The sequence below is a fragment of the Bison bison genome, unplaced genomic scaffold (genome assembly GCF_000754665.1).
Source record: "Bison bison bison isolate TAMUID 2011002044 unplaced genomic scaffold, Bison_UMD1.0 scf7180017864371, whole genome shotgun sequence".
Lineage (NCBI taxonomy): Eukaryota > Metazoa > Chordata > Mammalia > Artiodactyla > Bovidae > Bison > Bison bison.
In genome coordinates this window covers 1750700-1762973 of record NW_011494943.1, presented here as the reverse complement: position 1 = coordinate 1762973, position 12274 = coordinate 1750700, and the positions used below count along the sequence as shown (strand labels likewise).

Below are 12274 nucleotides of genomic sequence, written 5' to 3'. Positions count from 1 at the left end.
CCAGTGGAAAAACCATAGCCTTGACTAGACGGACCTTTGTTGGCAAAGTAATGTCTCTGCTTTTGAATATGCTATCTAGGTTGGTCATAACTTTCCTTCCAAGGAGTAAGTGTCTTTTAATTTCATGGCTGCAATCACCATCTGCAGTGATTTTGGAGCCCAAAAAAATAAAGTCTGACACTGTTTCCACTGTTTTCCCATCTATTTCCCATGAAGTGATGGGACCAGATGCCATGATCTTAGTTTTGTGAATGTTGAGCTTTAAGCCAATTTTTTCACTCTCCTCTTTCATCTACTTTAGGTCTTCCTTTAAAGGTAAGGCTACTTTGCCAGGAATATCTTGGCTGATATTATACATAGCAATCCTCTGTACATATAATATTTTTTCATACAGTGATATTTACTGTTGCCACATTAAGTTGCATTTTTAGAAATCTACTTTATTTTTTTCATTGGGTATAGCAAACAGGGGTAAAAAGCGGGTAGCTTCTGTGTTCACCATTTTTTAAAAATCCTTATTTTATATTGAAGCAGTGGTAAAGAATCTACTTGCCAATGCAGGAGATATGGGTTCGATCCCTGAGTGGGAACAATCTCCCTGGAGAAGGAAATGACAACCCACTCCAGTTTCTTGTCTGGGAAATGCCACGGACAGAGGAGCCTAGTGGGCTACAGTCCATGGGGTCGCAGGGTCAGACCAGCTGAGTGAGTAAACAGCGCAGTTGAGTAGCACTTTTGTGTTGGTTTCAAGTGTGCACCAAAGTGGTTCAGGTGTACACGTGCGTGCATCTGTTCTTTCCCAAATGCTTTTCCCATTTAGGTGACCACAGACTCCTGAGCAGAGTTCCCTGTGCTATACAGTAAGTCCTAGTTGGTCACCTCTGTTTTCACTGTTATCTTTGCAAGCACACAACCCTAGTCAGAACACAGGTCAGCAGGCTGCAAAACGGGCTCTCCTTTAGGGGAAAAAGCCCCGATATGCACCATTTGCCAATTTCCGTGCTGTAAATTCTCTCACGATGGCATTTGTCAAGCTCCCTGTGCAAGTCAGCTCAGGCAGTCTCTGCTGGTTGTCCCCAGGGAACAAAGGGCACACAAACATTTCTAAAAAAAAAAAAAAAGATGACTCTTAGCAGCTCTACCTTAACCATTAAAAAACAAACAAACAAACAGGCCCAGTGGGAAGGATCCCCTGACGCCCTCTCTCCCTCTGCCCCTGCTCTGCCCAGGTTGTGGGTCAGGCTCTGGCAGGGGCTGAACAGCTACCCAGAGAGTCCTGAGTCCCCACCCAAAGGTAAACATGGACATTTAAAGAGCAGCTTGTCCGCTGTCACAAGTGACACTTAATTTGCCACGTTTATTTTTCTGTTTGGAGGCTGGAACCCTGACTGTTGTTATAACCAGAAGCCGTCAGCTCTCACCTCCACTTAAGAAAACTCGACCCCGCCCCCCTGCCCAGTCCAGTCTGGCCGCAATCCTTGTCTCTCTTTCTCTGAACTTCTTCTCTGAGCTGCCCGACCTCAGGGAGCCTGACGCAGTTCAGGACTGGGCAGCCTTCCCACCAGGCTCCCGGCAGAGCTAAGCAGTCCCAGAGTTTTAGCCTCAGAGCAGCCTTGGGAACCAGAATAAAATACAGATGAATGTGAATAAAGTAAGCAAAAGCTGGCAGGTGTGGCCCAGCAGGTAAACATCAGGGGCTGCCGCAGTTTAACGGGTCACATTTCAGATGACAGCAGCAGGAGCTCAGGGACCCCAGGACCAGGTCACAATCGGATGCGCACTGTGGCCTAGAGGGAAGGTGAACGGGATGCAGAAAGTCAGCCTGGAGACCGGCCCGTGCGGTCCCTCATCCGATATTCAGAAGGCTGCAACATAGGGAAGGAAGCTATTCTGCATCAGCTCGTGGGGTAGAGCCAAGATCCGCGGGGGAAGCTCTGGAAAGATCTTGGCTCAGTTTTGGAAAGTGCTTTCTCACAGAGCTAGCCTGATGGATTGGGCTACTCCTGGGTGTAGCCCAGGAGGAGAAGGGGGTGACAGGGGAGGAGATGATTGAATGGCGTCACTGATTCAATGGACATGAATGTGAGCAAGCTCCGAGAGATGGTGAAGGACAGGGAGACCTGGGGGGCTGCGGTCCATGGGGCCGCAAAGAGTCAGACACGACTGAGCAACTGAACAACAACTCTGGGTGTTGTACACCCCCTTCACAGGAGCTGACCAAGTACAAAATAGACAACACCTTGGTAGGAATGTTGTAAGTGGAACAAGGCACTAAGTTCAAGGGTCTTTCAGATCACTCCCAAGAGAAATAAGGATGTAGCAGGACACCCAAATCCTGCCCCATCAACCCACATGACCCTCACCGTCACTTAACTCGCCAGATGACCGGTACCGCCTTGCCTTGCCTTCCAATCTGAAGGGCTCCATCTTCCCACGCACCCATCTGTTTATCCACCTTTCCTCCCCGATCCTCAGGTACGCCTGTCCCTTGCCTGCCTCTTGTAGTTGTGTGCACCTTGTCCCCAGTCCCAGAGCACGTCTCCTCTTCAGTCCAAATGCCACCCATGTGAACCCCCTGAAGTCCACTTTCTCCCACCTGGGTCTTCCTCTGACACTTGGCCACACAGCCGCCTGTCCCTTCCCCAGCAGGTCAAGACGTTTTAGTCTGAACATGTGTCTAGCAGTTGATCTACAACTGCCTCACATTTGCTCTGAATATTTCACAGACACGCAACTTGTCTCCCAGACGAGACTCTGAGCCTCTGCACTGCAGTGGTGCTGTTTTTCACTTTGCTTTTTTTGTGCTGGCAGAAAATTTCCTGAGCAGAACAATCTGTACATGGCTAATTAATTCTTCTTATCTTATAGGACATACTAATTAATCTAACTCAGCTTCCAGCTCTCCGTACTGACCCTGATCCTCATCCTTTTCGTTGTCACCAATTACCTTCTCTCTCCTATCTCCTGCCTCCTAAGGTCAAGAAATCACTGGGAAATATAAAATATAGACTTTTTCGTGGCAAAGTCCAGGAAGAGGCCCAGGATCACTCCCAGAGATACCAGATTGTATGAGGCCCCTAAATTTACTCTCAACCACACCCATGTCCCTCACAGCATTTGTCAGTGTCTGTGGTTAGGTGCTTGTGTATGTGCGTGTGGCACTGTGGACCTGTCAGGCCGTTTCACTCACTGGATTGTAAGCGCTCTGAGGGCAGGGAGTCTGGTGGCCGCTGTGCCCCCCCACAGTAGCTAAGCTCATATCGAGCCTCGTGTATATTAGATGCCTCGTGATCTTGCTGAAGGAACGAAAGAACGGATGGAGCGTCCAGATGCGGCGCTCCTGCAGGCCTTTGCATTCTCTTTCCCCAAAACTGAAGAAACACTCTTCACGCTTTCAGACGACGCAAGATGTACAAAGAGCAGCTGAACCTCACGTCCCCGGAACCCCCAGTGCAGCTCCGCCAGGAGGCCAGCTGGGTCCAGTTCCACCTGGGGATCAACCGCCACGGCCTGTACCCCCGGTCCAGCCCCGTCGTCAGCAAACTCCTCCAGGACATGAGGCACTTTCCCACCATCAGCGCTGGTGAGCGTCACAGACCAGCAGGGAGACTTTCTCCCCGAGAGGCTGGGAAACCACCTCAGGCTGGGCTCCAGGGTGAAACAGTAGAGGGCTGATTCTGACACTCAACAGAGAAAGAAGAAGGAAAACACAAACATTGATCTTTTAACCTTTGAAAGAGCTCTTACGGCCATGATCTCATAAGGGAGGCACAGGAGGTGTCTGTACCTAAAAAGGTGATGTCACTGTTGATCCTGTTCGCCTTTCCAGTCTGGCCACTGTCTCTCATACAGTGATCTTATGATGTAGACCAGGGGTCCCCAACCTCCTGGCCACTAATTGGTACCTCCTGCCTAATCAACAGTGGCATTAGATTAGAAATAAAGGGCACAATAAGTATAACACGCTTGAATCGTCCTGAAACTATCCCCCCCAACACCCCTAGGTGGGTAGAAAAATTGTCTTCCACGGAATTGGTTCCTGGTGCCAAAAAGCTGGGGACCACTGAGTATAGACAATGTCATTGCTGTTTCACAGATGGGAACACTAAGCCTCAGAAAGCTTAGGCAGCCTGGCCGAGGACCCAGTGGTGGCCTGCTGTCTCAGGTCACAAGCAGTACGCCAGCCTAAGGGACACACTGAGGGATTTGCAGACTCCAAACTATTAACAGCATCGGTTTCCCCAACAGGCGTAGCTGGAATGTCCATTGAAGGGCCAGGGAGCACGAGGTCAGGATGGAGCAGGGTGGGAGATTGCAGCCCCAAATGGGGCTCGGGGAGACTCCCTATGGAACAGTCAAGGGCCCCAGGCCGCCTCCCACTCTCCCTCCTCTGATGTCTGAACTAGAGTTGATGTCCTCACAGGCCTTCTCATCCTTTTTGCAGATTACAGTCAGGATGAGAAGGCCCTGCTTGGAGCCTGCGACTGCTCCCAGAGTAAGTGGCCTGGCCCCGCCCCGCCCCTGGCCCCGCCTCATCCCTGGTTCCTCCCTAGCCGTGGCTCCGCCCCTTCCCCACCCCCTTACCCTGGGAACCCGGTACCTGGCGGCAACCTGGAGGTCCCACAGGCCTCCCCAGGGGACCAGGTAGCGAGCGGAGGGGCATGAGCCCCCTGCCTCCTCTCCGCACTCGCACAGAAGGGAAGGTGGGCCCGGTCGGGCGGCCTGCGGCCCCCACCCAGAGTTGTCGCGGGGTCGAGGAGCTGATTAGAAAAGCGGAGTCTTGGTCTCCACTCTGATTTTCTGAATCAGAATCTGGGTTCTCACAAAATCCTCGAGGGACTGGAGTACATTTTCAGAGTTAGGAAGCCGTGGGGCAGGGAAGTGTCTGTCAACCCGGCGACAAGTGACAGTGACCCGGGGGGGGAGGGGTGGTCAGTGGCCTGGGGGAGGAGGCCCAGGCGTCAGCATGGCAGAACCCCTACAGCGTCTCAGGCAGCCAAGCTGACTCCCTGGGGTGAAGATTCATGCAGGCCAAAGATGGGCCTGGGGTGCAGTCCTTGGGAGGGGGTGCTCTGTACTGGGGTTCAGACGTTCACAGACACTGAGGCCACAGACAGTCACCATCGGTCCAGGAACCTCCTCCATTGGCCTCAGTGAACTGAACACACGTCAGAAATGTCCGTGTGTCCTGACTTGTCAAAGGCTTAAAAGACACAAGATTGTAGGGCCTGGGGCTTCCCTGTTCTTTACTTTCGCCCCTGCCATCCGCTGTTTGTTGGAAGGCAAAGGTGAGGGGCAGGGCCAGGGGAGTCAGGGTTAGGGTTAGGGAGTCAGGAGGCAGCACACGCCGGCAGGGTCTCGCAGGGGCCCCTCAGGTGTCACGAGGCCCCGTCACCGCCTGGGTGTCCAGTCTTACTAGGAAGAGATGTTGGTCACAAGTCCAGTGCGACGTGACAGGTGGCAGGTTCAGAGTCTCTAAGGCAAGGCTGAAGCAGAGAGGAAGAGGTCAGCTCTTCTCAGGAAAATGTCCTTTTGGGATTTTCAGAGAGTGTCCCTCTGGGGAAACCTGCGCTGTGTGCCCCTTTCCGATAACAGCAGTAAAAGTCTTACCTCGAGTCCCTGGACACTCTCCATAACCTGACCGGACTTTACTCCGCAGGCTTTGAGAGCAAATTCTAGTCTTTAGTGTCTCAAGTGAGAGAGAAGAGAAGAAACGGGCTGGGTTTGTGGGATGAAGAAGGGCCGCAGCCCGAGCCTGGGCCCAGAAGCACCGTTAACCCCCCATTATTCCCGTGCAGTCGTGAAACCCAGTGGCGTCCACCTCAAACTGGTTCTAAGGTTCTCAGACTTCGGGAAGGCCATGTTCAAACCGATGAGGTAGGTGACTGCTTTCTGCACCCCCACGCCCAGCTGTGGCAGCCATAATAAAAATTTAATCTTCATTTTATAAAGCTTAGTCCCAAGCCAGAGTATCATTTTAAAATGTACTTCTTGAAAAAGCATGCATTTTTTTTCTATTAAGCAATGTAGACAGAATTTGTCCCTTTTTATAAAAGGAAAGTAGAAATTTATCTTTGGGTAATATAAATGATGACCACAGAGATTATTTTTTTAATGTAATATAATACAGTACAGAAGTGAAAGTCTTATTCACTCAGTCATGTCAGACTCTTTGCAACCCCACGGTCTGTATCCCGCCAGGCTCCTCTGTCCATGGGATTCTCCAGGCAGGAATACTGGAATGGGTTGCCATTTCCTTCTCCAGGGGATCTTCCCAACCCAGGGATCAAGCCCACATCTCCCGCATTGCAGGCAGACTCTTTACCATCTGAGCCACCTGGAAAGCCCACAATACAGTACATACAATAAGAAACCTGAATATTCATTGGAAGGACTGATGCTACAGCTGAAGCTCCAGTTCTTTGGTCACCTGATGTGAAGATACAACTCATTGGAAAAGACCCTGATGCTGGGAAAGATTTAGGGCAAGAGGAAAAGGGGATGACAGAGGATGAGATGGCTGGATGGCATCACTGGTTCAATGCACATGAGTTTGAGCAAACTCTGGGAGACAGTGAAGGACAGGGAAGCCTGGTGGGCTGCAGTTCATGGGGTCACAAAGAGGCAGACACGACTTAGCGACGAAACAACAACCGTAATAAATATATCCACGCTAGTCAGGCTTTGGGAAGTAAATGATTTTCAAATTTAAAATCATGCCTCAATGTGCTGTGCAAAGATGAAATGATGATTCAGAAAATCCAGAAGGGCATCCGAAGGACCGTATATTCTTTTTTCAACTTTTATTTTTTCTTTACTTTTTTTTTTTTTTAGCCTCCCCAGTCGGCTTATGGGATCTTAGATTCCCAACCAGGGACTGAACCCATGGGTCATGGCAGTGAAAGGGTTCAGTCCTAACCACTGGACCATCAGGGAACTCCCAGAGCGTGTATTCTTACATACAGAATTCAGGAATTAAAGCAAGCTCAGGACACACAGACGGTCCTAAGACCTGGACATTGGGCGATGCTAACGCGTAGCCCAGGGTCAGGCCTGGCCCTGGGAGCTTGTACTTCAAAAGTGGCTGTGCCCTTGAGAGTCCCCACTTTGGGCAGCCCCTTGCTGTGGTTTCCAGGACTGGCTGGTGATTTTCTTTTATGTTTTGTTTTGTTTTTTGAAGGTTTTCTTTTATTTGGACCTTTTCTAAAGTCGTTATTGAATTTGTTACAATGTCGCTTCTGTTTCATGTTTTGGTTTTTTGGCCACAAGCATGTGGGATTCTAGCTCGCTCTGGACCAGGGACGAAGCCCACACCCCCTGCCTTGGAAGGCAAAGTCTTAACCACGAGAGCGCGGGGGGAGTTCCAAGGATGCTGTTTTTCAGCAGAGCGCACGTCACTGTTCCCGGGCAGGTGCTGCTTACTTAACGGCTTTCCACAAAATGACATTTGTTGACATTGACATCACTCTTGCAGCCACCGTGCAGCCCCACGCAGTGGATTATAAAATTATTCCAAGACCGTCCCTCTTCAAATGATTATCGGCGTCCAGGCCAGTCACCGCGGGGCCAGCAGGCAGGGCGCCCTGCACTAGTGGGAGACGCCTTTCTGAGCTTATATACCCAGCAGCCGGCTCCTCACGACCAGGCAGGGGATGCTTTTCAGCGATGCAGTAGAGATTTCTTAATGTTTATAAACAAATATCCTCGACGCCAGCCTCCCTCCCATCTCTGGCAGGGCCAGTCTCACGACCCAGTGGAGGTGCCTCTGTGCGGACGGTGGGTCCATGCACCCAGGACTTTCCTGCTCTTCCAATGTCCATCCTGCTGAATCGCATCTCTGGGGCACTTTTCCTTTTATAAGGTTCTGTCTCGGACCCGGCCTCTCAGTCCTCGGCCTCCGAGTCTACCCCACCTCTGGTCTGCTAGCCAGCACCCCGTCCTCCTTGTGTCTGCAGGGAAGTGCATTTCTTCACTCTAAACGACTGGGCTTTTCAGAGAATCAGCCACTGTCATCAAAGCGGCTTGAGTGGGAGGCCTGGTGAGGAGGGGGCAGGGGGCTACAGGACGGTCAGCGTCCTACAAGCAGCCTGGCTCCTCCCACTTGCAGGTCCAGCAGAGCAGAGGGGCCTCCAGCCGCTCCTACGTGTGGCCCCTCCCCTGTGCGAGCTAGGAAAGCACAGATGCGCATCTTCTTTCCAGCCAGTTGCCTGTAACAGCTCTGCTCCCAGGCTCCCGCCTGAGGACTGAGTCCAGGGCCTGACTCCTCGCTTCCTTCCAGACAGCAGCGAGATGAAGAGACGCCCGAGGACTTCTTCTATTTCATCGACTTTCAGAGACATAACGCGGAGATCGCCGCTTTCCACCTGGACAGGTAGCGCTGGCCCCACGGAGGTGGTGCTGGCTGCAGAGGCCAGTCGCAAGAGGCGCCCCAGCCCCGCCCACCCCCGCCTCCCCACTCCATTCCTCCTGCTGGACTTTCTTGGTGGATCCCAGTGATGCCTTCAAACCCAACACAACCCATCAGCCCCGGGGATCGCAAAACACAAGGCCTTTTAATGTAACAAGGAGTGCTTGGTAAGGAAAGGAGCCCTGCCAGGCTGCCTGTGGCTCAGTCTCCTGACCTAAGAGTGGGGAGAATGCACCCCCTGCCACTTCCCCATAGTGCCTCCTGGCCTGTGAAAAGGCGAAAGCGCATTCCCGAACTTCCCAGCCCCCTGCCTGCCCATCATTCCTGGCTGAGGTGTGGTCTGGGGACTGGCAGCCCAGCACTCCAGTCCCCTCCCTGGAACTTTCCAGAAACACAGAATCCCAGCCTCAGCCTGGCCCCGCTGACTCAGAGGCGCATCTGAACAGGATTGGGGGTGACTCATGTGCACACGAGCGTGAGGAGCTCTGAGCCAAGCACGGGGTCATGCTGGGGTTTGCCCGGAAGGGCTGATGGGCTAGAGTCCTTCCCCACGCCCCCAGCCCCTGGGGTGCACGCTTGCCTTGGACACTGAAACCCCCACCCTCCACTGGGTGCAGTCAGGAAGGCCCATCCATTTCTTTATTTTTTTTGGCTGTGCCTGGGAGCTGGTGGGATCTTAGTTCCCCAACCAGGGATAGAACCTGTGCCCCCTGCAGTGGAAGCACAGAGTCCTGACCACTGCACCGCTGGGGAGTTCTCAGCAGGTCCGTTTCTAGTGGAGGCCACTTCTTTCAGGCGGTCATCCCTCAGACCTCAACAGGCCTCCGTCTCTTTCAGGATTCTGGACTTCCGGCGCGTGCCGCCAACCGTGGGCAGGCTGGTCAACGTCACCAGGGAGATCCTGGAGGTGACCAGGAATGAAATCCTGCAGAGCGTCTTCTTTGTCTCTCCAGGTGGGCTTCTGGCAAGAGCGTTTCTCTGGGTCTGAGAGCGTGGGCTGTCGTACGGTCTGACCTCCTGCCAGCGGTCCCCTGTTCCTGGGTGGCTGCCTGCCGCCTGCAGATGTGGGCCTCCAGACAGTCACACTCAGTGACCTGTGGACCGAGATGGCTGGGTGCCAGGTGCCCGTGCGGGCCCTGAACTCTGATGCCGGCAGCCCCGGAGGCAGATGTCACGTGTCCAGACAGAAAGCAAAAAGAGACTGCGAGTGTCAGTCACTCAGTCATGTCCGAGGCTCCTCTGTCCATGGGATTCTCCAGGCAAGAATACTGGAGTGGGTTGCCATTCCCTTCTCCAGGGGATCTTCCTGACCCAGGGACGGAACCCAGTCTCCCGCACCGCAGGTAGACTCTACCAGCTGAGCCACCAGGGAAGCCCCCGCTAGTGTGGGCATGATGCAGTAGGCTGGGCCCCCAAGTCTCGACTCCGACAGTTGAGAGGTGGTTCCCAGGATGCGCGAGTCTGTGGTATCCCCCACAGATGGCAGAGGCCATGTCTTCTCCTCCAGCCTTTTCCCGAGACACGAGTTCAGGGATCCCTGGGGCAGGAGGATGGTGCCTGCTCCTCCTGTGACTGTCCTCTCCTCCTCTGCCCTCCAGCGAACAACGTGTGTTTCTTCGCCAAGTGTCCGTACATGTGCAAGACGGAGTACGCCGTGTGCGGCAGCCCGCACCTGCTGGAGGGCTCCCTGTCCGCCTTCCTGCCGTCCCTCAACCTGGCCCCGCGGTTCTCCATGCCCAGCCCCTGGATCCGCTCCTACTCGCTGGCCGGGAGAGAGGAGTGAGTGGGTCCTGGGACCAAGGGCGCTCACCTGGCCTCGGGAGGCCCACCGCTGTCTCCGCCCCTCCGCCTCACCCCATGTGCCTGCAGGTGTCACTGCCGTCCCTTTAGTTCACGGATGGTTATAAAAAGCCCCCTGTCTACCCCGTGCTGGATGCCCGGGGAGACCAAAAGGACAGCCCGGGTTCTTCCTTCGAGAAGCCCCCCGGTCCAGCGTGGGGGCAGAGAGCAGCCAGGCTGTGAGAAGGCACAGATGCCCATGGGGGACCCGGGCTCCCCAAGGTGGTTGTTCCTAGGGCCTGGCCGGGCACAGAGCAGGTGCTTAGTGAACGAGCCGACTGGATGAATGGGTTCATCCCTCCAGACTTCCAGCCGTGGTGGGAAGAGGAGGGAACAGGCAGGACTTCTGGGGGCCGTGGAAGATCCTTAGGGACTCGTGAAGGCTGAGGGGGAGCCCCCCAGATGAAAGGGACCTGGGGGCCTTCTGGTGCACAGAGAGTGGCAGAGGGTGGCTGGCGGGGGCTGCAGATGGCTCGGGAGACAAGAGAGCAGCAGCCTAGAGGCCGTTGGGGGGCGCTGCAGAGGAAGCCGGGCCCAGGCACGTGGTCAGTGCAGCACCCTGCTGGGCCGGTCACTGTGAAAGGTCTGGAGCCTCCTCACGCAGCGAGTCAGCCGCTGCCAGGGGCCCTTACCCAGGTCCTCCTGGGGGTCCCCACGGGCCCCAGCCCGGGCAGGAGCGGGGAGGCAGGGACGTGGGGGAGGTGAGGCCGGACTCCTCCACCCCGGCTTTTCCTCCCCCAGGTGGGAGGTCAACCCCCTCTACTGCGAGGCGGTGAAGCAGGCGTACCCGCACAACAGCAGCAGCCGCCTGCTCAACATCATCGACATGGCCATCTTCGACTTCCTGATCGGTGGGTGCGACGCCGGGGACCCCCTGTGACCCTCCCACAGGAGTGAATGGTTGTCCCATCTGGAGGGGCAGACCCACCCGAGGCCGGGCGGGGATGGAAGTCGTCCCCTTCACAGTGGCAATGTGGGGCGAAGGTAGGAAGTGCAGCAGTGGGAGGAGCCAGGGAAGGGACCTGCCATCTACCGTGGAAGCCCCCGGGGGATGGGCAGGCTCGGGAGAAGGGCAGGGGTGCAGGCCTCCGCCCTGGGGGCCGGTGAGCTTCTGGAAAGGCAGGGAGCCAGACCCAGTGCGGGCACTGGGCAAGGAGGGCCAACCTTCCAGGCAGGTATTAGGACCCCAGTGGGCTGGGGCGGTGGGATGGCCCCGGGAGAGAGGCTCGGGCGGGTGCAGCCTCGGCCCCAGAGGGAGCTGGGAGGCGGGCGCCGTGTCCACAGGCCCTGGCCTGGCCCCAGCGCCTCGCCTCCTCCACAGGAAACATGGACCGGCACCACTACGAGATGTTCACCAAGTTCGGGGAGGACGGGTTCCTGATCCACCTGGACAACGCCCGGGGGTGAGCACGCCCCACGCCCCCACCCCGCGGGACCTCCGTGGTCACGTCCAGGCTCCCGACCCTCCTGGCTCCTTAGCCTTTGCTCTTTTTTCTTTTTCGCCGCTGCTGATTCTTTGTTGCTGTGACGGCTTTTATCTAGTGTGGAGAGCGGGGCTGCTCACTGTGGTGCCATCTTTAATGGGCTCTAGAGCACCGCGCTCAGTGGTCGTGGCTCCTGGGCTCCGGGGCCCAGGCTTAGCTCAGTAGCTGTGGCACCTGGCCTTAGCTGCTCCCCGGCACGCGGATCTCCCCAGACCAGGCATGGGCCCCGCGCCCTGTGCGTTGCCAGACGGACGCTTACCTGCTGCGCCAGCAGGGAAGCCCTGCCTTCGCTCGTCTTTGCTGAGGCGGCGGCCTGCGGCCCTCTCCCCCTCTCCCTCCGCGTTCACCTCTGGCCGCAGAGCGCCCCTCTCCTCCTGTCAGCCTCCACCCTCGGGCTGGTGGATACAGGGACAAATGGGCGCTATTTTTGCCTTCTCTGGAGGAGGCTTGTGTGACCTGAGGAGGAGAAGGGCGGGAGGGGCATTGGCCTCGAGCCCGGCGTGCACGCGGAGCCGGGTCCATGGGCCGCGCAGCGAGGGCGGGC

General features: G+C 55.6%; 1 protein-coding gene across 2 annotated transcripts in view; it reads left to right on the top strand.

The window, feature by feature from the left end:
* The window catches only part of FAM20A (family with sequence similarity 20, member A), a 33425-nt gene that overhangs the window by 15018 nt on the left and 6133 nt on the right, over positions 1–12274 (top strand). Inside the window, exons 2-9 of one of the 2 annotated variants that reach the window (XM_010856069.1) lie at positions 3399–3583; positions 4445–4495; positions 5799–5877; positions 8279–8371; positions 9245–9360; positions 10006–10186; positions 10988–11097; positions 11568–11649. In XM_010856069.1, the coding sequence (XP_010854371.1) occupies positions 3409–3583; positions 4445–4495; positions 5799–5877; positions 8279–8371; positions 9245–9360; positions 10006–10186; positions 10988–11097; positions 11568–11649 (887 nt within the window). In that variant the 5' untranslated portion in view covers positions 3399–3408. Of the gene's footprint in view, positions 1–2838; positions 3584–4444; positions 4496–5798; positions 5878–8278; positions 8372–9244; positions 9361–10005; positions 10187–10987; positions 11098–11567; positions 11650–12274 lie in introns of those variants that run through there. The other variant, XM_010856068.1, reaches the window with a different exon arrangement.